General features: G+C 35.7%; 3 protein-coding genes across 3 annotated transcripts; all 3 read right to left on the bottom strand.

The window, feature by feature from the left end:
- Positions 1–3,428: 3,428 nt before the first annotated feature.
- LOC114532946 (endothelin-converting enzyme 1-like) lies at positions 3,429–11,044 on the bottom strand. The gene is made up of 12 exons (XM_028554535.1): positions 10,842–11,044; positions 9,985–10,083; positions 9,123–9,200; positions 8,942–9,051; positions 8,657–8,721; positions 8,472–8,523; positions 7,420–7,487; positions 6,676–6,800; positions 5,140–5,205; positions 4,684–4,779; positions 4,154–4,233; positions 3,429–4,084 (listed from the first exon to the last, which is right to left on the bottom strand). The coding sequence occupies exons 1-12, from the start codon at positions 10,998–11,000 to the stop codon at positions 4,000–4,002; spliced, it is 1,083 nt and encodes a 360-aa protein (XP_028410336.1). The 5' UTR covers positions 11,001–11,044; the 3' UTR covers positions 3,429–3,999.
- A 1,324-nt stretch (positions 11,045–12,368) lies between these two features.
- On the bottom strand, positions 12,369–18,108 carry LOC114532925 (membrane metallo-endopeptidase-like 1). The gene is made up of 6 exons (XM_028554509.1): positions 18,023–18,108; positions 16,009–16,220; positions 14,715–14,911; positions 13,823–14,089; positions 13,432–13,521; positions 12,369–12,536 (listed from the first exon to the last, which is right to left on the bottom strand). The coding sequence occupies exons 1-6, from the start codon at positions 18,046–18,048 to the stop codon at positions 12,369–12,371; spliced, it is 960 nt and encodes a 319-aa protein (XP_028410310.1). The 5' UTR covers positions 18,049–18,108.
- Positions 18,109–21,652: 3,544 nt separating this feature from the next.
- LOC114532924 lies at positions 21,653–24,919 on the bottom strand. The gene is made up of 3 exons (XM_028554508.1): positions 24,755–24,919; positions 24,225–24,477; positions 21,653–23,677 (listed from the first exon to the last, which is right to left on the bottom strand). The coding sequence occupies exons 1-3, from the start codon at positions 24,917–24,919 to the stop codon at positions 21,681–21,683; spliced, it is 2,415 nt and encodes an 804-aa protein (XP_028410309.1). The 3' UTR covers positions 21,653–21,680.
- Between the last annotated feature and the right edge of the window lie 224 nt (positions 24,920–25,143).

Genomic DNA, 25,143 nt, shown 5'->3' with positions numbered 1-25,143 from the left:
ATTCCAATTGGAAAAAATATCCCAGTGCAATTCCCAAGCCAGCAGTTTGCATGAAAAGACTTTTCATCGGGTCCTGGCTCCCTTTCTTGGTATTTGAAATTGCAATAATTCTGACTAACCATGCACTATTGGGATTCGATATCAAAATTTGCACTTATTCGGAATAAACAAGTGTTCATCACTCCAGTGAATCCACGCATGCAGATCATGTCATGCGACACATCCTCTTTAAGGAATTTGTAAACACAAGTATCTGTGGTATAATCCCAAGGCCTGATTTTCCGTTATTCGTAATTGCTGTGATTGTTGTCAAGGTGATTGATGGGTTGCAATATTGCTACCAGTGTGCCTTCAAAAGTGACAGATTTGAATAAAGGAAATAGAGACAAATTTACATCCGGACTATTTCTCATCTTTGTAAATCACTTGTTTTACGAAAATTATGCATAGTTAAATGTTAACTGCATGCATGCGATTAGGCAAAAAGTTCCAGTAATCTGTGCAAGAGGAAGTCTGGGGTGGATGGAAAAGATGAAAAGAGACCAAGAGACGATAACCAGACACATTTCACACTTGGTCATGGCACGCATCGCTATCCTAACAGTGAACAGGTATCTTTAACTATGTAGTCTCCACAAACATTATTAACAAATCACATTTTACTGAAAGGAAATAAGTAAAGAAAAAGATATAACCGGTCAAATTATTTGAGACGTTGTAATTTTAACTTCCATCGCTGAATTTCATCTTAATATTCATAAAATTTAAAAAAAAACTTAATTCACGCCAATTTGTAGATAACACCATGCATGCTATTGTATTTGTTATAACGCAGATTCGGATTATAACGCAAATTAATGTTTTATATAATTAACCTTAATACAAAAATATTGTGTACAACTTCATATTCAGTGCATAATATTGAAGTTGACTCTTTCAAGAGAGATTCCCTGGATATTTTGTTTCAGGAATAACAGTTAACAGATAACGTCGTTGCAAAAAACACTCTGACCAGCTAATCATATTGCCAAATTTGTCTCTTGGATGCCGCCTTCAACTCATTTGTGTCATTAAGGAAGCGGTTGTCCGGCATAACTAACACATGTACTAATACTTTAGCATGATCAGTTCGTTGGAAAGACACCAATGTTGAAAGAAACTTGTCTAACGCCTCTGAAGAGAAGCAAGGAAGCTGATATAGTCAGGTTTGCATGTTCTTTTCATGCATCATGCACTAATGTATTATACACATTAATTTTGCAAAAACTATGTATATAGCAATCTGGGTTGTCGAAGCTTTTATCTAAATTATAATGCGTTTAAGATTTCAACTGGAGATGCTTTAATGACATAAAATTCTGTGTTCTCATCTTCTTTCATAAGTTTCTACTATTTATTCAGATGTGATGATACTGAAGTTCCGTTTCCAAAGTTGTCGGTTATGAAGAACGATTATCAAGCAACATCAAAGTAAGTCCGGCGTAACTTACAATTCATATAAATTTTGCCCCAGATTTTATGAGTCAGAAAGAAACTGCCAACTTTAAAATGCCGTAATGTACATACAGGGTGTATAAAAAAATGTTTCAAATGTTAAATCTGCGTTTCAGGATATTTTGCAGAATTTGGGAAATCTTTGTGTCCCTAGGGCAGTTTATTTTTCCATTACCAAAATTATGTTACCGGGGGGGGGGTTACCACAATATCCATTGATATTGAGAGGCCTTGCGCGCGAAAATCTGAAGCTGAAATTTAGATATTATCTAACTGTCTAAAAGTAGGAGAGGTTTTTAATAGACTGTCAAAGTTTCAGGGAAAATAATGCGTACTAGGAGCAACGAGCAAAATTAAGCAACTACGGCTTTTTTAGGCTTTCGTCCTCGCAACAAAGGATCGTTAACTTGAATTTGAAATATCCAAGATTCATCGCACAATCTCATTACTTCCATATGGACCATGAACCCGGTATGTTCCCTACTGCCAAGTATTGCCCCTGTAAATTATATATAATTTCCTTGTATATATTGCGCTGTATATATATAAAGTATATTTTAGTGGGTCGCTGTTATACCTGTAATAATTGAATAATCCTCATGGAATGTTGTTTTAAACCAACTCTAGGAAAGAAGACATCAGCTACCGCAACGGACTACGCACCCCCAGAAGTTATGACAGGTATGACGTATTATATAATTTTACTAATTTCATTCTTGCGTGCGCGCGTGCAATTGAAATATCTTTTTAGAAATACAATTTTGAATTATTGGCAACCGCGTTTTATCTCCACTCTCTGAAAATATTCTGACATTTGTGGTTTAACTTTTCAAAAAGTGTTTTTTTTTCAATCTGTGTGTTGTTGAGCAGACACATATTTCTGACATACGAGAAAATTATTCCAATTTCCAACGTGTCGAAACCTGTATCGCAGGCGCGGATCTAGACCGTATCGAACGTGACTCCAGCCACGGTCAGATTTTCCCATCCAGAATTTTCCCATCTGCAATCTAATATTCACACATTATTTAGAAGTACATATTAATTCTTTGAATCACACCAAAATTAAGGAAATATATGTCTAAAACAAATAATGTGAGTAATATCTTTCATATCGTTGTGATATTATTACCAATTCCTGCTAAAAGTGGGAGCAAAGCGCCCTATGATACAAATTTGCATTTACGCTGTAGCTGTGAATAATTTGTGTATGCAAAATTCACGTTATGTTGAGTGTGAATGAAATATCGGTAAATACCTTACCCAAAATTTTGAAAATGGTTTTGTGGTTTTATGAAAGTACAGGGATTGTTTCGGAGGGTCCATAGCCCCTTCGCCATTCGCCCCACCCATCCCCCCCCCGACCGGTAAATTTTTAGTCCTACACGCCTAAAAACGCTCAGGTTGATGCAAGTTGATACAAACAGGATGGAGCAATGTTGTGCTGCCCACATTGTTCAGAGTTGTTATCAACATTGAACAATATTGTTGAAACTGAATCGGGTGTAACAATATTGTTCAATATTGATAACAACTCTAAACAATGCGGGCAGCACAACATTGCTCTATCCTGTTTGTATCAACTTGCATCAACCTGAGCGTTTTTACGCGTGTATATGACACGGTCAGATTTTCAGCTGGATCCGCGCCTGTATAGGGCTGGGTGCCTCGCCACATCATATGAACCATGGAAGATAATGGCCACGGATCGGAATTTTTTCATGTTTATCCATAATGCAATATCCGTTTTTTATATTCTAGTTTGATCCAGTGGAGCTGCAAGATCCTGGAAAACTGACAGTTATTTCAAAGAATTCAAATTTCGTATCATTGTAACAATTACAATAGGCGTATTGGCGTAAATAAGAACAAAAAGAGACAAATATTGACTCTAGTCGATAACAATATATAATTAACAGAAAAATACACTTCAGATAACCATTGGATTGAGAAAAACTGGTTGAATTTCCTGTTAGTTTAAGGTATATAGACCCAACCTAAAAACATTACAGCTTTCTCACGTCAATTCCGAAAAAGAAGCAAAATATCGACTTTCCGAACATTTTTACACAGCCTTTGAAATATTTGGAAATTCGCTATGGTAAGATGTATCCCTTATTTTACCTGAAAAAGATTATTTTTTTCTTTATCTAATTTCTTGTTATGCTCACGTTCGAACTAAAAAATGTCCCTTTATAACCTCACGTTATCGTACTAACATATTACTATGTTACTGTATTTGTAACTTCACGTTCTGCGTCATCGTACTAACATATTACTGTGTTTTACTGTGTTACTGTATTTATAACTTCACGTTCCGCGTTATCGTACTAACATATCACTGTGTTACTGCAATTTGTCGATTATTATTTTAAGCAGACTGCTGCCTTGTTTTGCCACAAATTTATGATTTTTCTTGCCCTAGTGATCAGAAAATGTTTTCGGAAACTGAAACTACAAAATCATTCAAATTCTTTAATAATTACAGAGCTTGATTACTGTATTTTACCACACTGCGCACGTATCTTTCGGCGGCGTGCATCCAAATGCTTTGCTGAACGGGGGGAAATTGTGCAAAGGGACCTGCACCCTGAAACATTAAAAGGACACCGTGAAATGTAGTTTTCACGAGATTCGGACGACAACATTCTTTGCTCACCTGACAGGATCAAGAGAATAAGTAGGAACCGTCGCTGTCAGCAATTTTATCTTGTCTTGGCTATATTTTGCACACCACGCCTATACAAGGGAACGGTTTCGTTCTCAATTTTGGATTTAAGAGTCATGATGACCGCCTTGCAGTCGAGCTTTTTCAAGTCTGTTAATCATGCAGCGTTTTTGATCACGTTGTACGCAAAACCTCATTTGGTAATTCTTAGTAATAATTAAACTTTGGTAAACCCACGTCGATTGAATTTTCATTCAGCCTAAAGGCGCTGTTTCACTACGTAACTTGCAATGCAATTCTATCCCTTAGGCATCTAAAGTTGACAAATACGAACATTTATTACGAACTGCCAACGTTTTCTTAGCATTTGGAACACTCTTTACTAAATTATAATTGCATTGCAAGTTGCAAAAAAATTGCACAGTGTAACAGCGCCTTAAGTTGCGAGAAATGAAACTGTGAACAGTATAGGGGCATTGTCGTCCGAGAGGGATTTTCGGGCCACTCATGTAAATTGTTACCTGCGCGAAACTAATGAAGAAAAGTTGATCATCAGTAAACGGAAGTGCTGGTAACTTTGCCTCATTGTCGTATCTTTTCCCGAAATTTTGATATGCCTAAAACAAAACAGATGATAAGGGCTTTATACAGTAGTGTCCAGAAATAACCTAACACTGCGGTTGCGGCTCGGCTATGGTTCGGTTGCGGTCGACCGATAGAAACCGCAGACGACCGCAAGGGAAAAAATACGATCGCGGTTGTCGTTCGCTTCCGAACGGAATGTCATGAACAGCTGAGAACGACCAAGAAATGCCTGTCAGACCGAGTTAGGCCGAGGTTAAAACCCGTCTCACCGTGGTTCGACCTCGGTCTGACCTTTGTCTCAACCGCGATCAGACCGCAGTTTCTGTCAGGTAATTTCTGGACAGCACTGTATATAATAAGAATGAGAATTGGGTCACTTTTATACACTTTACCCTATAAGCATATTTTAATCCTCCATTATCAGCAATATTCTCTTCAAGGGTGGAATAGCCGTCAACCTAATGGACAATTAAACAGTGGCGATGAATTTTTAAGAATGCGTGTATTTGTGACACAATCATACATACTACGTATATAAGATTTCTCAAAAATGCACGTATTGAAGCCGCTATATAATGCTGTAATGGATTAGTTTCTATATCATGCCGTAATTAGAGCAATAGAGAGTTACGATTCACGACGCGGCAAGGGAAGACGCGTTAGAAAGGCTTGGTGACAAGCGCGGCCAACGCGTCTTGTGTGATTCCGACGCGTACTCTACGATTCAACGACGGAATTTTGTTCATTTTACGTTGTGATCACTACGTTACGAACTTCAAATGAATAACTGTTAAATGAAGAATGGATACCACTAATGCAACATTATCCCCAGTTGTACTGTTCTCGGTAAAGCAATCAAGAGATAAAGGAGCGATCGAGTTCCTAGCTAAACGCGATACCACTTAAAGATCAAGGTTTACAGCCCTATAAGCAAGAATTTAGAGACTCGTTACGAACGAGATACAATGTAACTCTGAATCATTATCAAGCCATTGTGCATGTGGAGATCGCTTTAACATCAATCTCCTCAATCAATCCCCTCTCTTGTAAAAAAAAAGGGGGGTCGTGGGCATGGTGGAGTCCGTAATTTGCAAACAACGCAACTTGGTAAAGTGTGTAGGAATGTTGAAATTGAGCTTTATCTTGAACCCCTTGATCTCTTTCTGCTAATTTCTGCGCCAACTGAGAAAGAAATTTGTGGCATTCAAATCCCACTTCACCATTTGTTCCGAAAACGAGTGGGGTAAGAGAGTCCATTTCGTCTAAAACTTTCTGTTGGTATTTTCTCTTCTTTTCGTTCTCATGCATGTTACTTGAAAATGATATGGGTTGGCCTGCCTTGGTTACATTTCGAGTTTACACGCGTCACTCTTACGTTCAAAAATGCAGTAGCTCCACGTATCCAAACACCGTCCGCCTTCATTTCCAATCTCGTTCGGGACTTATGCTGGCCGCTTCGTGAATGGTAAACTCTCTTATAGCTTGGAAACGAGGATGGCAATGAAATCCATTGTTGGTGGGTTAGATGGTTCTCATTGCCCAAGAACAAATTCGGAAAGTGTCTATTGCTTAACAATATGCCTTTTCATGTCGTAACGACTTGATATTTGAATGTTTGTGTATTTGACAAGAGATATTAATATTTATGATAGATATAACTCTGTCATTCAAATTTTCCTCGCAGTGCATGGAGATTGTTGCTCGACCGGCATGTTAAACGACGATCTGCATGTTATTTCTATAGCCATTATGACATGAAAAAGGTATTGTTAAAAACTTAAATAATTTCCTGATACGTAAAAATGAAGTTGTTATAGACGCAGTATACATTATTCATTTAGTTTTGCATTGCAGCATGTTAAACGACAGGCGAAAAAACTGTTAACGAGATGCAAAAAAATAAGAAGGAGACAACACGCAAATCCAACCTGTTCACCAAAAACTTTCACTTTACTATACTGTTGAACGAAACACTTCGATCTTTTCACGAAGTTCTCGTGCGATTTTTTAGTCCACCATTGATCCATGTTTCCGTTTTCGTCGAACTGCCCACCTGTTTGTAGAGATCTCAGTCACCAGGGTGTATTGAAAAGGTAATATAACTTTATATTACTTTCTTGATTAAAAAGTCAAAATCACTATCTTGATATCTAAGAGTTGTGTTCACCTAAAAGGTGTGGTACCAAGGGTGTGTTACCTAGGTACTAGGAACAATTTTGAAACGTTAACCTCTACGATGAGTTTATAGGGACCTTCAGCATGTAGGACGGAAACACGACGACGGCAGCTATCAATACAATGCTTCATTGAAAAGAAATGAATTATTAAATACCCATGGGAGTTTTAGACGTGATCTACGTTCTGTTTACAACGGCAAAACGTTGCTTATTACGTCCTATGTAGAACGTCTGCATTTCAGGACCCAGTGTGCGCTACCTCGAATTAGGCTCTATAGATTGTAAACGTAAAAACAATGTTTTCGAGGCCTTATATCTCAGTAAAATGGTACAGCTGATAACATAGAACAACGCTTTATCATAACATTAATCTAAAGGAGTATTCCAATCACGTCGTCGTCGTGTTGCCGTCCTACATGTTTAAGGTCCCTAATGAGTCGAGAAAACGGTTTTTAGATCTCATCTCTTCCTTCTACTATGGAAGCTTGACCATACCTTTATCGCCCAAAGCATGTGCTATTTCATGGCCTACTAACATGCCAAGGGATCCATAATTTAACGCTCTGAAATTGGAAGCAAGAGGATTTCGAGTTTAACAATAGATTTCCACCGGTACCTTTCCAATGTATTAATGTAAATAAGACGCAACTATATAGGAGGCAAAAATGATCGAATTCTCGAGCTCTTCGCATCATTAACAAGTTCACTCTTTTCAATATAAAGCTTTTGAACATAAAACTTAAGTAATCTTTCTGAGTATATAGATTTAAAAGTATAGAAGCGCTTGTGCACCTAAATATTGTTCGATATTCAGACAGCACACCGCACAACGAGGTTGTTAGTTACAGTATTTTCGTTAAAATAACGTCTCTCTCGTAGCCTCCTCCGCAGGCATCTCTTTTGTATTTATATTAGGCATTTATATTTGGCTTGGGTTAGCTGTGTCGGGGAGTGAAAAAAAAATGCTGGAGATCTCTCCCACTTTTTTCCTCGCCTTCCCCGACACAGCTAACCCATGCCAAATATAAATGCCTAATATAAATACATAAGAGATGCCTTTGGAGGAGGCTAGGTCTCTCTGGTCTCTCTCGTCTTTAACAAAAACAACTCGCGGTCATTCTGAAAAATCGTTTAGGTGATTATCGCGCAATAATCCGAGGTAACCAATCAGATGCCAGAATTTTCAATAATCACTTTTGTAATTATACTATTGTAGTATAACAACTGCCTAAAATAGAAAAAACACTTCCCGACGTTTCGACCTATACCCACTAGATGGAAGCCCATGCGTCGAAAAGGTTTTTGTCTATTTCAAAGCGCCTATATCATGGTTGCGAATTTTGAATATATGGAACGTTTAAATACCTTAAACTTTGATATATTCAAAATCCGAAAATTTGATATATTCAAAAATGTATATATATATAGAGTGGTATCTTTGTTGAGTTAAAGCTGTGTGGAATATAGGTGGTATATATATTTTTTTATTTATATTTTCTCGAACTCAACCCTGCATGATGGTATAGGATGATGAATGATTTATTTACCTCAGTGCGTCCTTGTGATACAAAGGTGGCCGTAATACTCCTGCCAAAATAGCTAAAAACACAGAAATATAGTGATAGCTGTTGAAAATTGATGTATGAATTATAACTAAAAAGCAAAACATTGAATTTCTTCGTGCAAACAAAGGAATATGTGAGAGGATGGATCTCCTTCCAAAGTTACTTACAAATTTCATTTGTTATACCAAGGTAAACAGTATTAGTAGCAAGGACTGGAAGAATCTGAAGTGGTCTAAGAACAAATAGTCAGTGAATGATAATTGGTCGACAATAAATTTATTGAGCGACTTGAGTTGCTACTTCTTGTGTTTTAAATAATTTTTATCAAATAATTTTAAGTAATCTGAAATTTTCATGTTCGCAATTTCCGGCCATGCGATATTGCAGGATAAAACTTTTATGGCAAAAGAACAGATTAGAATTCACCCCCAACAAACAAATATTAAACATACGTATACTTGTAGTCGCCAAACAGTTTGCCAAACAACTGAATCTTCTTTATGAAAGAATTCCTTACCGAACTTAACTGGTTTTGTAAAAGTTGAGAAATATCAACTTTAACCTAGATAACAAATTATTGCATAGTCACATAAGGACTATTCGGATAAAAAAGACTTAAATTAAACTTCTCACATCTTCATAGAACTTGTTCAGCTTCGAGGGATCTTTTATGAATCGTGGATAGCCAACATATTCTTTCATCTTGATAAGCTGTAAAAAGTCGGATTTATTAGGACTGTCAGTTGTAGTAGGATTTTCAGCTCTTACTTTTTTATTGAGTAAAAGAAGCCGTCAACATATTTTAATATATTTTTCAATTTTCATTTTAATATATTTTTCAATTTTTCAATCCTAGCCTTTTCATGATTGATCAGTTTCTTTTGAAACTGTCTTTCCAGCCTGTTAACATGCAGGAATAGATGAATATCTCCCCCCTCCCACAACCTCAAATATCAATGTTGTTAAATGGTATTAATATTCATTTTTTGTAAACTTACGTTCTGATTGGTCGATTTGCACCACGTGAGTGAATGTTATATAACAACAACGCCACGGCAGTGCCGTTATAGGATTTATTGCACTATTAAAATTGCGGCAACAAAAAAAAAATGCCGAACTTAGCGAAGAGACCAAAGAGGAAATTAATGTAATTATAAATGAATCCACACCGAAAAATACTAAACGGGCAACCGCTTGGGGTGTTTTAGTATTTAAAGATAAGCATGTGTTGTTTAGCTAAGTTTAAAAATTATACAAAGTCTTTACGAGTTTACTCAAAATGAATATTAAAAGCATTAAAGCACTTTTTGTTTGTGTATTATCGGGTTTTACATGCACTCGTTCACAAACAAGGAACTCGAAGTTCTCGTTCCTTGTTCGTGAACTCGTGCATGTAAAACCCGATAATGCACTCACAGACTGCATTAATCCTTAAATATCAAATGTCTCTCTGTCAAAAAAAAAGTGCCGTGGAAATAAGCTACATTATACTGACCTTCCGGCGAGCGCTGGCTCGTGTTTTTTCGTCCAACCATTCTTGCTCGTTCAAGCCATTCAAAAATTCTTTCTTTATTTCAGTAAATAACTCTTTCGCCTGTAAAATTTTCAAACCAATATGCATTATGCAGCATTGAGATTTCAAAGTCTGAAAACGCTATTCAATTCATGATAACAAACTACAGTTCCATCGAAACCAAACAATTCTGTTGTTTTGCGAATGTGAAAGAATTAATTTGCTGGTTAAACGATTCGCCAAGGCAACTAAAGCGCTAGCAAATATATCAGCAAATGACGTTTGCGCTTTGTAAAAGTTTATTGCACAGATGGAGGCCCGGGTTAATGGACCGAAAAACAAGGTGGAATTTCGTTTCAAAGTACACGGCATATAATTTGTTTATTTTTGAGCAAAACCAATCAGAATGCCAAAAATTCTAATACGTTATGTAAAATGTTAAATAATGTACCATTTTAGCGGAAGAGGTGATAATTTATGCATTCTGATCGGGTTAATAAAAGTGTAAACAAACTTGCGGATTGGTCTAAAACGAAATTCCCCCTTGTTGGACAGAAAAGCTTCGCATATGACAAATTCAGGTTGTGTCTCAACAAATCGACAATACAATTATTCACAATGCTAAATTTCAGCATTAATTCACCATGCAAAATTTCAAGTATTTAGCTGAAAGTCAACATTCTCGTTGGCTAAAGGATGATGAAAATACGCTCGAAGTATAACTCCGCGCTCATAACAAACTAAATAACATTTCAAACCTGGCTTAACTGATCCATAATTTATGTAAAATTGGCCCAACTGTAGAGATCCTACCTCGGTGGGTAATCATGAACCCTCACCGTATCGACAGCTTCCTCGGGCACGTTTTCATTCACATAAAGTAATGATGCGACATATTCGAACTGCTGATGAGTTAAACCAAGACACGTTTTCCATCTGCCATCAGACTGATATTTTGGTGAAATCATTTTTTTAAAATTATCTTCTGCCTTTCTCATGGTCAAAGGCAGTGTTGGTAGTAGACGCCGGATAGCATTCCACATCATAGTATTGGCTAGTAAACTGAAAAAAACACGTTAATTATTCCAAGTATGATAATGATAATAATAATTATTAATATTCAATTAATTGTTAGTGATAATTGTGTGTACAGTTGCTATACTGTATATCAAATTATTCCAGGCGCTTTTTGTTCGCGACATGCAAAATTAGGAAGCATTTGGTATTTCTTAACTTCTATAGAATGGTAAGTCCTTCAGGCTGAGTAAAGTAAAGTAAATTAATGAAGAATTATTTGTAATAGAAGCAAGAATAGGTCTAACCATAATTACCCCGGCGGGCGGCTTACTTTACGTAAACCGTGAAATTGGCCGGGATGATTAGTATTTTATAGTAATATATTATCGATATATATCGCTATATTTAAATTTTTTGAATAAATGAAAATCAAACCATCATTGAATAAAAAATATAATCATGATTGTCAATCGGTAATTTAAAAGTATATGTCTAATTTGATATGGCAACGCAAACCTGACGTCATCATCAGGTTAAAATCCAAGTAAGTTGGGGGTGGGAGAACCAAGTAAGACGGGGTGTTGTGACAATATTTTGCATCTATTCTGTAAAATAGACGCAATAAATAAAAAATAAATAAATAAATAAATAGTAAATAAATAAATAAAAAAAAATAAATAAAATAAATAAATAAATAAATAAATAAATAAATAAATAAATAAATAAACAAATAAATAAATAAATAAATAAATAAATAAATAATAAATAAATAAATAAATAAAATAAAAAAATAAATAAATAAATAAATAAATAAATAATAGTGTTTTATTTGTAAACAAAACACTAACAACAGTCTTTAACTTTAAGTAATTTTAACAATATTTAACTATACATACATTCAGATATCATCTGAAAACTGGAAAATCAGATTTTAAAAAGTATAAGGACCTACATATCAGAAATATGACCAGAGAGCAGAGTGACAGCGCTGTAACTCGTTTAGAGTAACTCTCGCGACGAAGGCCCTCAGGTCGAAACGTCGAAAAGAGTTTTGTCTATTTTAGGCAGTTATTATACCACATTTAATGCTAAGTTATATATCAGAAATAACAATTATCTCAATTGTTCACAAATATTATCTCATATATAGTCCCATGCATGCGGCCGCTAGCTTTAATCTCAGAGATTTTCACACGTGAAAAGTTGGTTGGTAAAAACAGAAGATGATATGACAGCTTCTTTAAAAAAATCTTATCAATCATTTTGACCGATAGGCCGTCAAGAGAGTTGATGAGAAGGCCCTAAAATTTAAATTTCCAGAATTTTTCTTTACATTTTTGAAGGTTAAATCAGTAATTATTCATACTAACATTATTAAAGTCTTGCTCCAAGTGAATAATTCTTTCTACGTCATTATGTAATTGAATGTTGTCGCCGGCTCCAAGCAATTTGAATATAGTCAACATAAACGTCTTATACCTATCGGTAAGGGGACGCCGGGTCTGATCATCGACATCCTGCGACACAAAAATATAAAAAAACGAATGTCTACATACATGTGCAAAACGACGAACTAAAGTTTCAAAGATTAAGAACTGTCAAGAAGACCAAAAATACTATTGTAGCAATTCTTCTATAATTATAGTGACGAAAATCTGATCAACAGAAATTTCCAAGTATCGCATAATAATGAGCGAAAATGCTCATGATTGTTGAATAGGGCCTGTTTTCCACTTCAACCGTAGCGTACTTCTTTGTTTCAGACTTATTAGTTCTATCCAAGAAACCGTTTGCTTGAAGTAGAAAAAGCGCTAAAGGCCCACATAGATAGGACGCGATTTGGCAACGTCTAATAATTATTTCAAATATTTTCCGCAGCGATATTTCAAAGGGAGTTTTAATTTTGCAAAAGCAAATAAAGTTTAACCCTTCGCTACATTCTTGTTGATTATTTAACGGTAATATAAATTATTTTGACTGCTCTAGCGTCCATAGACTTCAAATTTTGCTTCCAGAGTTTAGTTTATATGTTTCAGAAAACTGAAAATTCGCTTCGCGTTGCCGCATCGCGCCCAGTCTGGTTTTCCTAAGACTATACGTTCATGCGGGACCGGACAGTGCTCGAATTCGTCCCGTTTCCTCGTGGGAACACGTTTAACCGCTCAAATTTTCATTCATTTCCACCGTGTGAATACTTAAACCGGACGAATTCGAGCACGTTTGTAAATTTGTCCGGTCCCGTGTGATCGTAGCCTAAGAAAGAAAATGGAGAGTATATGTATGATTTCATGATATGATTGATTGCGTTTCTAGCAATGTGGCGTTGACTTGCCGTGTTCAAAATCGTCAACTCACCCTTATCCCTCTAAAAACCGTCGTACTTTAAAATGGTTCAGTGTGTATGAGACTTACCCGAACAGTCCGCAAGGTTTGAGGAAACTTGTAAAGAGAATCTATTTTGTTCAGAGTAGCTAAATTCTGATAAGTTCCTCCCTTTCCAACCTGTAACAAAGATAGCAGAAACAAAATAATTTAGAAACAATGGTTACTTAACTATATGTCATACCACTGATCTAACACTACACAAGCTGACTTGGTAGAATAACTATACCTATCAAAAACAAAGCCGGAATTAATGATTTCAAAGCGTGGAAGACTTTTTCGAATGTAATACTAACTTAAAACTTTCCAGATATTCCTCACAATTTTAAACATTTCTTTACTATATTTTCTAGAGGTACTGATATTTTTGTAGATTTAAATTTTGTTTCAATATAAACTGCAGAAATGATCTTTTACTTACAATAATAGTATTCGGTTTAGTGGTATCAAAAATATTTGGGAATACAGCAGCACCTATAAATGTAACTGTTGAAAGATCGACCTCCATTCTTGCCAAAGTTTTTTCAAGAATCCAAGAATCCTCACTCCAGTTTTTGTTCGTGATCTTCCACGAGCCATATTTTTCTATCACATCAAGAATTGGCTTCATTCCAGCATTGCTAATGTAATTTTCATTCGTACAGGACTTGTAAAATACGAAGGCTTTATAGACGGCTGAATTTTTATCCTAGATTTGGTTGAGGAAATAGTCAATACGCACAAAGTTTTCCATTAGGCAAATTCTAATGTTGTGAATTTTGTGAAATTTAGCACCGAAAACTTGCAAAATTTCACCACAGGCTTCGTTGGAAAACAAATAATTTATAGAAAAGTAATCCCATGGATTTATGGTTATGGTTTATACAACAACCATTACACCAAAAAATAAATAAAAAATGTCACAAAAATTAGTAAACGGCGAGATCCTGAAACTGAGAGAAAACCCTCTCAGAGGCGTCATAGTTTTTACTCAAGCCCCCGGTGCACCTACCCGAGAGTCGCTTAGTGCATAATGCCCTCGAAATTGGATTTGGACCCAAGCTAGGAACTAGATACCTTATGATACTATAGGTCGTTTCGTACCGCGTGCGTATGGAAAGGAAATATTTGGTCGGCAATTAATATAATATATTTTGTTATATTAAGTGGATATTAAATTTCTCTTTACATGTTGCCAATCATTGGCGAACGAAAGTTATTTTAGGAGATTTAAATGTTTATTCTACAAGTTTCCAGATCTCAACCACGAGTCCGTGTCTTGTTTAAGCATGAAGCATGAAATAAGTATTTAAACTCATATTTCTTCGTGTTACCTTTGAGTAATTGAACATTAATTCCTCATCCTCGAAAATTCTCTTAAGAGCTTGGTCAATGAATACGTTGCCTTTGACAAACGAATCTGCTAGAGTTTCATTTGCTCCTAGATGAGTTCTTTTTATGAATCCTCCACAGCTGTACTGATAAAAATCATCACATGGCTTTGTCGATTGATTAAGCTTTTCTAAGATGCCTAAAATATATTTTTCGTGACAGTTATAGTAAAAACGAGAGTCTGAAAGTAAGGAAAGTGACCAAGACATTATCTCATGCGGAAACACGTTTGTTTTTCACCCAACTGTAAATTTGAATTTGGATTTTTTTTCACGTTTTATTCTATTGCTTTGAAGAACAACTAACTCCAGGAGCGTAAAAACTCAGTTTTGTTGAGACGCCTCATGATGCTACGATGATTTCAAATCAACTGGTGAACTATCGCATGATTAAACTAGAACTACGTACATGACGGTAAAGTTTTCGAGCGTTTTCATTTTCATTTTCACGCCAAAACTGTTTTAAACACCGTCAATTTACAATAAAAGTTAAAGCTAATAAAAACATATTCGGAAAAATTCTCCTTGGATCGTGTGGACAGGGCATCAACGCTATAAACCAGATAAAAACGATTTTGAAAACGCTCAAAAATGACGCTCGAGTGCACATAGCCTATATAAGCAGAAATAGCGCTGTGCTTCTTGATATTGAAAACGCTAAGTGATGGAGACAATTCACAAAAACGGAGAGATAATCGCCGAACCAATCCTCGAGAGGAAGGCGAGACGAAACGTATTTGTCGTATAGCTAAATTGCATTTTCATCGTTAGGGCGATGATTGTCTACAGGGTGCCCCCAAAAAACACGAAAATCCAAATTCGAACTTTCTGTTTTGAAGTAGGTCTCTGAAGAAAGCTTTTTCGGCTACAGTTAACAGTACCATGATGTTATGTTATTAAACGTTTTGCCAAACAGTTTGGTAGTATTAAAAACAAACATGAATTTCCGAATACCCATGGTACATAAAAAATGTTCTTTTACCGTGCATCTTAAATTCACCGGTTGTGCCGGAATTCACCGGAATCCATGCATCTTGAAAGTACATTTATTTCCTGCCTGAAATACTTCAACGTATTGTTAAAACGTATCGTTGAAAAGAAAATGAGCAGGCTTTAAAATGAGATAATTCTCGATTAATTCGATCACGTATAGGCTTGAAAAGTTAATTGCATTTTTTGGGAAACCCTGTATATAGTTTACATTTTAAAGAAATAGAGTATAGTTCTGCTTCCATACCTGCAGCACTAGCGAAACAGCCAGAAGATGTACATCTCCTACTACCAGATTCACATGATGAATCCGTCTCCTTCTCCACATACAGTACAATGAAGGCTGCGGTCAAAGTAAGCAGCAGTAATACCAGTAAAATTGATATATACGAAAGAAAGCGAGACTTGGAAGGCTTTCGTGTCTTGAGCTTGGTCTCAGGTTCTTCTGAATCGATCAAACTAGAAAAATAAAGTTATAGCCATGTTCTTATCTCGTGAATTAAAATTCCAATACACTGTAAAAACAAATTGTTAAAATGACTAATTCAAACTTGATACATTTCTTTATGTGATCAGTGAAAGCCTACAAGTCATGCTCCAGTTTTTCACGCAACAGAAAAACGCGGTTTTTTAATGAGGTCAACAAGCATGCAAACACTAAAATCATCTTTAATCTCTTCAAGCGAATATGAACAAGCGTTTATGTTCATGCAGAAAAATGCGAAACATGCCATGCATGCGAAATTCAGGAAATTTTAGCGAGATGGCCCACACATTATTATGAGCAGAAGCGATGCGCAAAACAAACTTCATGCTATTGTTGTTAAGTATAGGATCTCAGTTGACAATAAAAAAGTACACAATAAAAAAATACACATCCAATCGAAAAATTGTGTTTACGTGTTCAGTCTTCATCCTGTGTTCTGCGTTCGTTCATACGTTCAAACGTTCAAGGTCTGTATATTGTATATTCTCATAATTTTATGCTGCCATATGTACACCGTAAACCTTTGACCGTAAAAGTGTACTAAACGTATTCTAAGTACTGATGAAAGGATTTTTAAAAAAGGTACTTGAACTGAATACTTAGCATTCTTCAGAACCAATACTGTAAGCTGATACGAATATTTCTATAAATTTAGCTATATATTTGATCGTAAAAATCAGCAGTCTTGCTATAGTTTACATCAAGTTATTGTAAGGGTTCATTTCATATGTAAAACGTCCATTAAAAATCACGGGCAACGCATTCCTATTTAATATTGCATTGAAATCGGGTGGTATTATTTGCTGCTAGACTAAACACATGCGAACTTATTCGATATGAGGGACCTTAACTTAAAGCCCGTTTTCCACAAAATACGGCGATGTGATTCGCTTGCGAAAGAATTCACTGCGAAAAAGTAGAATCGTTTCCTACATTTTATCAGTTCGCGTGAATAAATTCGCCTTAAGATGTACGACAGATCGACGATGCGACGTCGATTAAACCGAAGCCACATGAAATTTCATTAGTGAATTATTTTAATATAAAATGCATGGAACTAGTAAAAACTGAGTATTTTACACTATATCGGATTCACATTGGTGACGACATTAGTTTAAGTTGTTTGCGGCATCTCTGTCCCCAGAATTTTTCATTTGGCAGATCGTGTCAAGGAAATCATGCAATCATACTTGGCTCGGTTTGACTTGGATATGAGATGATAATTTTGATGTCGTGACCAAATGTCGTGCAAATACGGTATGTGTACAATAAAGAGAATAGTGTAAACATTGTTAATTCCTGGTGGATTCATGAGTGTTGTCATGGTGGCTGATGTGATGTGTGTATATTCAGACAACAATGATCGAAATCGAATACATAAGTTTACATCTGGACTATAATATATTCAACAGTGAAAATTACTTGTTCACGACAATTACGACTAAATGGAAAGCAGGCTTAAATTTAACCTTTTGTCGAGAACAAAGCTGTCCAGTATGTGTACTCTTATGAGTTATGAACACAAATTATTCATTACTTTTGTAATGAAGATTCGTTGAATTGAAGACGCATCGTCGAGCTGTCGCGTCGTAAGGTCTTCGGTTACAACTACCTAACTTTAAGAACAAATTGTGGCAATGTTCTCACGTTACTGATATAAATAAAATAGTATTCCGAATAATTATATATCTGCGATGTTCTCTGGATTTTTGACGCATTATTCGCTATTTTGTTCCTATTAACAAGCTTAATCGTAAAACAAATGAATACTCACCAAACATTTTCTTCGCTGAAATCCATTTCACACAAACAGCTTTAAAAAGAATTATCGAAATAATTCTAGACACTACAGGAGAAACGGAAGTCCACACTTAATAGCTCAATATACTGACAACTGCATATTAATGAAAGAATTTTTTTTTACATTTTTCAGGCAAAACCAATCAGAGTGTCTACATTTGTAATACTTCATGTAAAATGGTAAATAATGTACCGTTTTACTGGAAGTAGTCAAAATTTATGCATCTTTATTGGCTTACTGAAAATCTAAACAAACTAGCTGATTAATCTAAAACAAAATTCCGCCTTGTTACACGCGAATTTAATCGCTATTATTATTACAGCTAGGTGGATATAATGACACACATAGGCCATAGGCAAAATAGGCCATAGATTTTTACGATATAAGTGGTATAACACAGTATTCCTGGAAGTTTTGCTTGTTGCCCAAAAGATACCTATATGTAAGGAGTAGATATAGTATGAAACAAATAAACAATATTATTTACTTACCAAATATTTCCTGTCCAGGAGTTCCATACATACAAACAGTTTTAATGAGAATTGTGTAAAACATGCACGAAGCTGAAACGACAACGAGAAACAAAATGAAAAGCCCGACATTTCATGGGGGGAATTTCCTGATCGCGTAGCTACTTGCAACCAAACATATTCAATTAGGAATCAACGGAGAATCTCCAAGGGGCCAGTTGTATAAAAGACTAGTTAACGTCTAACTGTACTTAAAGGGATAAGGCAATAAATATTATCTTTGTGCATTTTAAAACAAAGTCATGATTACTTATAAAATTAGTTTACGGATTTTTGTTAACTTTATTACTTCTCAAGATATTTTTGAATGGAATTGTTTCCATCCGCCATGTTGGATAAGCATATTCTTGCTCTGATATGCTATACGTCATAAGCTGGGTGAAAATTCGTTTTGTAACTTCAAATTAATGATCCAGCGAAGTGATAGTTCCATGGTATTAGAATCGCACGTGTCTCAAATTATAACGTTTGAATTGTAAGAGTTCTACACTAAAGCGTAAACATGTAATTGTTATTTTTTAAACGCTGCTTTTGACGTCACGTAATCAGATCTCATTATAAAACAATATGGCGGATATATCTCGATAACCGATGTTTTTAAAGGTCTGTAATTTTGAAAGACTTTCAAAGATTAAAGATTTGTAGTAATTAGTTCAATAAAAGACTCATGCCACCACATAATCATGGTGGACTACATTCGTGATACGTAACTATTTCAAGAGTCCAAAATAAAGTAAATATCTAAATAGCTACAAGCAATGAAAATATGACCTTGACATTTTTTTACACTGACATTTTATGAGTTTTTTATGAAACATTAAATATTTTTAGTAAAGCCATACGCTCTTATTTTTTTGCAACATATAAACATATTGATAACTTTGAAATAATGATTTTTAATACTTAACTTTACACATGCATAATGTTCTATTATTTGTACATTTATCTAATATTTGTACATTTATCTAATATATATTTGTACATTCTTAATCTATAATGTCTGTAATTTTAGAATTTTAGGAGGACCACAAGTTTCTCAGCTTTTGCTGTTACGTTTTATCCTCACTAAATAAAGTTTTAATAATAGTAATAATAAACATTTAAAACGGCCATCCCACAGCCGCTAAAGGTTTTTGATAAGCGTCTAAGAGATTATTGAGAAAGAGAATTTTAACTTGATTTAACTTAATTAGTAGTATTTTCAATGAGAGCCTAACAGAAATTCACACATGTGAACCAGTGAGTTTTTTACAAATATATCGATTAAAATTTTACAAATATATCAATTTCTGCGGTGTCTTACGAAGGGCAACAACACACTTTCCTTGTTATTGTTAGCAAGAATATTTTTTAAAATGCCATAATTTTACTTGTTTTATTTTCACTAGTTTAACAACTTCACTACTTTTTAATTAACTTTTATTTACCGCGACCAAGGATAACTGACATGTTTTTGAACCCGAGACAGATCACGTGATCAGCCCTCGGCCAATGAAACGCTACGAAAACTAAACTTTGACAAGTGGTGTATAATTAACACTTATTTACTGCGACCGAAGGAAACATTATGTTTTGTGGACCCGAGACCTGTCGATATTTCACCAGCAAGCTGTCTATTTCGTCGCTAGTATTGCTGGCAAATCTTTCCATTCTAGTTTTTAACAGTTGTCAAAAACAAACGCTGCAAAGGACGAAGGTCAACTTAGCCCAATGTCAACTGAAGGTCAGATGTCCACGAGTGCAGCACGTGATTAAAGTTGTTATTTCCCATGAAATAATGCATTCACGCCGGGCTGGAACACCCGAAAATTCGGCCACTTAATTTTTAATATTATTAATTCGGGATAAACCACTGGGATAAACTTGTTCGCCCGCGTGCGGGTTTCAACCTAGAAATCAATATGGCGTCGCTTATTGTTGACTTGCATAAACTGACAAATGATTACATAAAACAAGCAAAAAACAGAGATGTAGCCGGTAAAATATGCTCTGAAGTCCTCGTTCGATCTAAAGAAGTAGTAAAGAAATACTTGTGGGAAGGAGAGGACGCTTGCATGTTTTATGTTGCTCCCTTGTACCCAATTATATCGAGAGAATTACTGCGATGGAATATTATTGTCAAGAGAACAATGAAGGCTATAACATCATTAGCTCGTCCTTGGAAAGTATGCTTTTCCCGAAACATGGCTAAGGAGGTTTTTGATTTGCTAAAACTGACAATTTTGAAGGGAAATTTTGGTACCCTGGCAAGGAGCACACGGTGTGTCGACAGTGTCGAGGTTTCTCTTGCTCATGCTTGGAAATTGCGTATCGTCAACAAAAACAATTCTGTTGTACAGGAAGAGGATCTTTTCTTTAAACGTTTGAAGGACGGTTCCTTTTGCAAAGCAATTATTTTACCAACGAAACCACTGCTCCTGACATACTCAAAATCCCAAGAACAAATCAAGGTTATCATGTCCTATGGATTTTGGAATGCCTCTGGTATCCCTCAACATATTTTGTAACATACTATGTGAATCTATCTGTCTTGTTTTCTATATAAGTCTTTGCCTGAGCTTTCGAGGAACTAAACATTTGGTTGCGTGATGCTCGGAACCAACTTTGTGAACAGTTCGTAAGGTGTGCAGCAGTTATTTGTGATCCTATGTGGACCCAATCTTAACATGATTACCCGGTTATACGCATGGTTAAGTGGGATGTTTAAATGAAAATAGTGCATTAGATACTTTTTTGTTCATTTGTTGACAGCACAGCATTTTAAACAAATAACATTGTGTAATATATAGTTGCATTGGAATATGATTTGATTTTTTGATTATAATAAAGACTTGAACTAAAAGTAGGGTGGGTTAAATTGCAATGTGCCCCAGTGCACTATCTTATTAAAACAGTCATATATAACTCCCCCCTGCCAAATGCCCTTGCTAAACCACTTCTTGCTAGGTTATTTCATAAAAATTCTTCTGAAGCATGACAACACATGGCAAAAATGCCACAACTATATGGTATTATTATACCAGTATTAACTCAAGTATTTTTTCTATGTTTAAACATGCATACTAATAACAAAATATGGGTGTCAACATGTAAAGCCAACTTTACGCTGTACTTGTAATCAGTGTATTTTCTAAAGCTCCAGATATAGCACTCCTAGTAATTGCTTTATGCAAGGGCGAAGAACAAATACAACACTCTCTAACTTGTTGTTCCAAAGGAAAACCACAGTAGCAGAAGGTATCTAAGGCTATTTCTTTAGGTATGTAACAATGCTCATACTTTGTATAGGTAGTATAAGTGGGATCTTGCTTGCGGATCCAAACATTGGCAATGAAATCATGCCGCAAAACCATGGCCCACCGGGTAGTTTTTGTCGAGTGTTTAGCAAATTGGGAGAGACGAACATGCTTCGCCTCCCTTCCCTGCATGCTATTTATGCCTAAACCCATTGCATATCTCTGATACAGAATTTCTAAATGTGTTGGTATGGCATACCCTATTGTCCATACTGTTGGTGTAACTGACCTTAACATAAGTGCATATATATTAAAGAAACATTGACATGCCTGTTTACATTTTTCAATTTCGTCTTCCTTAATGAGAACACGTGAATAGTAGGCAGTAGCATCTCGAAGCTGTATGCAACAGTAATTCAAGGCTGAAATTTTCTGTTTCACCTCGGGGGGGTCATCTTTATCACTAAGGCAATGCATAATAAATGCAAATTTTTGGCAAAATTGTTTTGTTTCTTTTCCAGTGAACCGATAACTGAAAGACTTCTTTCGACCTTCCTTAAACCAGTGCCTTAGCTTTTTAACTAGCCTGGTGACATGTAAGGTGTCTTTCAGTATTGTTAAAAAAACAATAAACTTGCATTCACTAGGTAAACTATCAAGTTCTGTGACAGTAGGGGGGATCTTTGACTTAGCTATAACAATTTCCAACATTATATTATGTAAGTTACCCCAACCATTGTTACTGTTGTGGAGTGGCTCTGCAAATCCATTATCAATAAGGTTGCCTAAGATGGGTTTATGCTCTTGTCTAGAATTATGCTCTTTAATGAAATTCAAAAGCTTATTTCGTTTGTTTGCATCAGACAGCTTACTTTGATTTAAGCTCTCCCTTTTATTGGCAACAAGTTCAGCAGATTTAATGCGCTCATTGTAATCCCATGGGTGCCATGTGCAAGCAGAATCTTTGCCTAAAGACCCATTTGTAGTAGCTTTGTTACTTTCGTTTACATTCCCAAACGGAGAAAAATAGTACGCAGCATTATTAAGTTCCCCTGACATAATGGAAAGCCATTTCATGTCACTGGGGATTAGTTCTATGGAAAATCTTACTAAGTAACCAGCAACAGTGTAAGATTGCTTTTCTATATCTGAAATTTCACTCACTAACTTTTTAGCATACCTTGGCATACCAATGTGGCCTTCAGAACAGTTTGCCCCACATATGATAAAATTTTCATTTTCACTTTGAATGTGTTTTGCTGCGTTAATGAAAGAGACAAGCCATGCTGTAGCCTCTTCCTCCTTGCCGAAAGGAGCACCATCAGCCCCTAATGCAATCCTAAAGTGATATATTGGGAGACTTCCAAAATGCCTAAGGAATGAGTCAGGCCCTAATGCTTGATCAATTAAGATATACAACTCTGCTAATACTAAAAGGTAACTACACAAATCTCTATAAGACCCACTGACTGGATCTTCAAAGGCCTCTAAGCCTTGACAGAAGTCATCAGAAAAGTTTTTGATATTGTCAATGTCGACAGACTTAACAAATGCAATAAGCTTATCATAATATACAAGTTTTGCACTGCTCACTGAAGGAGATGATTCTGTGCATTGTACTGAAATAATGCTTCGACATATAGCTTTGTATTTTTCCTTTGAGAGAAGTCCTTTTGTGTAAAGGACTTTCAAGCTTCTTACCAAGTTACTGTGACTCTCTTCATACTCTTTAGTTTTGGTTTTAACTACCATTGGAATAATCTTTTGCATTTTGGGTGATGCCTCAACATATGAATGGAGTTGTTTTCTGGAACATTCATTGATGAATGTCACCCATAAACCATCAAGGGCAGCTTTTTCACCTGGACAAATTATAAATGGAAAAGGATATTAAGTTTGAATGTAAATGTCGAAAAAAGGAAAATCAGCAAGTAACATTTAATTACCAACACTAAGGGGTTGTTTACATCACAATGTTCTAACCAGGCCTAGCACAATTAACCTGGCTGATACAATATATATAGCCAGAATGGATCTCATAGCTAAGACACCCAGCCTTATTCTACTTTCCTTGAGAAATAAAATTTATGTTAACCCATTAAGTGCCAGTGCTCTCCCCTCGACTAGTAAAATTTTCTGGCATTAGACAGACTAAATACTCTGGCATTAGACAGAGTAAATGCTAGATGTAGGGTGTATTAGGGTGCAATGTCACTCAATGCGTTAATGGGTCTGCTTTGCTCAGACCCTGTTTGAGCCAACAGGGTGGCCAGTTGGCCAAGGCCAATGCAAAAAGCCCCTAAATTAAAAGTGACCAAATATTTACTAGGCAGAATAGACAATGGAATATATTGTAATTATACTAATATACTAAAGTATATTTCATACTTTAACTGATACTATAACTACCTTCACTGCTTCCATGAATAACTTTAGAGGCGTCTAATGTTTCTTTACGTCTTCTTTGGGCAGACCTTACTGGTATTTCCAAGCATAGCTTCTCAGAGTTGTCAGCACATAACTTTGATGGTGTCATCTGTCTCATTGTTTCCTTCCTTTTTGAAAAGCCTGCAAATGTTTTTGGTTCGAGTCGCCTTCGTTTTTCAGACAACTCCTTCTCACTTAGACTTAGATCAGCTAACTTCTCTTGATGGCAATCAATCTACAAATTTAATTATATAAAAAGTTCTACACAAAGAAATTATATTAATTTTCCATATATGTCAATATTGGCTAGAGAGGGACATAGTTATTAGGCACGATTTTTTCATCCTTATACTTCAACCAGTGAGAGCACTTTTTAAACAATGCATAGACTGTACGTACACATTGCACAAATACAGCGCATACCACTGATGCATTATATCAAATTTGCTGCACAATATATTTAAGCATTTTACAAATTTGATAGTATAGTATTTACTAATAAATTTACTCACCCTTTTCGACATTTTATCAATGTCATGTTGAACAGAATCTAGTTCGTTTGCCAATTCTGCACGTTTAACATCAGCTGCAATGTAATTTTCTTTCAAAAGTTTTCGCTTCCTCGCGAGTTCGCCAATTGGGAATCGCTTCCATGATGCAGCTTTGTCAGAACACATCATTCGCAATATGGAATGATTATAATGTTTGATCAGCATGAACTCATCTTTTATTGAACTTTAACCAGAGCTGGTAAATTCTATGGTTTTGATTTTTTGAAAACTAGCCACTAACTGACCATATTTTTAAATTTATTTCCACCGGGCGGCAAGAAGAACACACATGTGTGCACGGATTTTTCGTTTTTCTGTGTGCCCGCCATTGACTTTTGCGAATTTTGAGG

This window comes from Dendronephthya gigantea, unplaced genomic scaffold (genome assembly GCF_004324835.1).
Source record: "Dendronephthya gigantea isolate DGI-Jeju-01 unplaced genomic scaffold, DenGig_1.0 000082F, whole genome shotgun sequence".
NCBI classification, from domain to species: domain Eukaryota; kingdom Metazoa; phylum Cnidaria; class Anthozoa; order Malacalcyonacea; family Nephtheidae; genus Dendronephthya; species Dendronephthya gigantea.
Note: the sequence above shows the minus strand (reverse complement) of the source record. Positions and strands in the feature narration are given on the sequence as shown.

Coding starts and splice junctions, on each gene's coding strand:
- LOC114532924 (XM_028554508.1), bottom strand. CDS start 24,919: ATGTGTTCTGACAAAGCTGCATCATGGAAGCGATTCCCAATTGGCGAA. Junction 24,478..24,754: donor TTGATAAAATGTCGAAAAGG/GTGAGTAAATTT, acceptor TTAAATTTGTAG/ATTGATTGCCATCAAGAGAA. Junction 23,678..24,224: donor TATTCATGGAAGCAGTGAAG/GTAGTTATAGTA, acceptor TAATTTGTCCAG/GTGAAAAAGCTGCCCTTGAT.
- LOC114532925 (XM_028554509.1), bottom strand. CDS start 18,048: ATGGATTTCAGCGAAGAAAATGTTTG. Junction 16,221..18,022: donor TTCAGCGAAGAAAATGTTTG/GTGAGTATTCAT, acceptor TTATTTTTCTAG/TTTGATCGATTCAGAAGAAC. Junction 14,090..14,714: donor TAATGTTCAATTACTCAAAG/GTAACACGAAGA, acceptor AACCAAATCTAG/GATAAAAATTCAGCCGTCTA.
- LOC114532946 (XM_028554535.1), bottom strand. CDS start 11,000: ATGAGAAAGGCAGAAGATAATTTTAAAAAAATGATTTCACCAAAATAT. Junction 10,084..10,841: donor CCGAGGAAGCTGTCGATACG/GTGAGGGTTCAT, acceptor AAAATTTTACAG/GCGAAAGAGTTATTTACTGA. Junction 9,201..9,984: donor GAGCCAGCGCTCGCCGGAAG/GTCAGTATAATG, acceptor GACTTTTTACAG/CTTATCAAGATGAAAGAATA.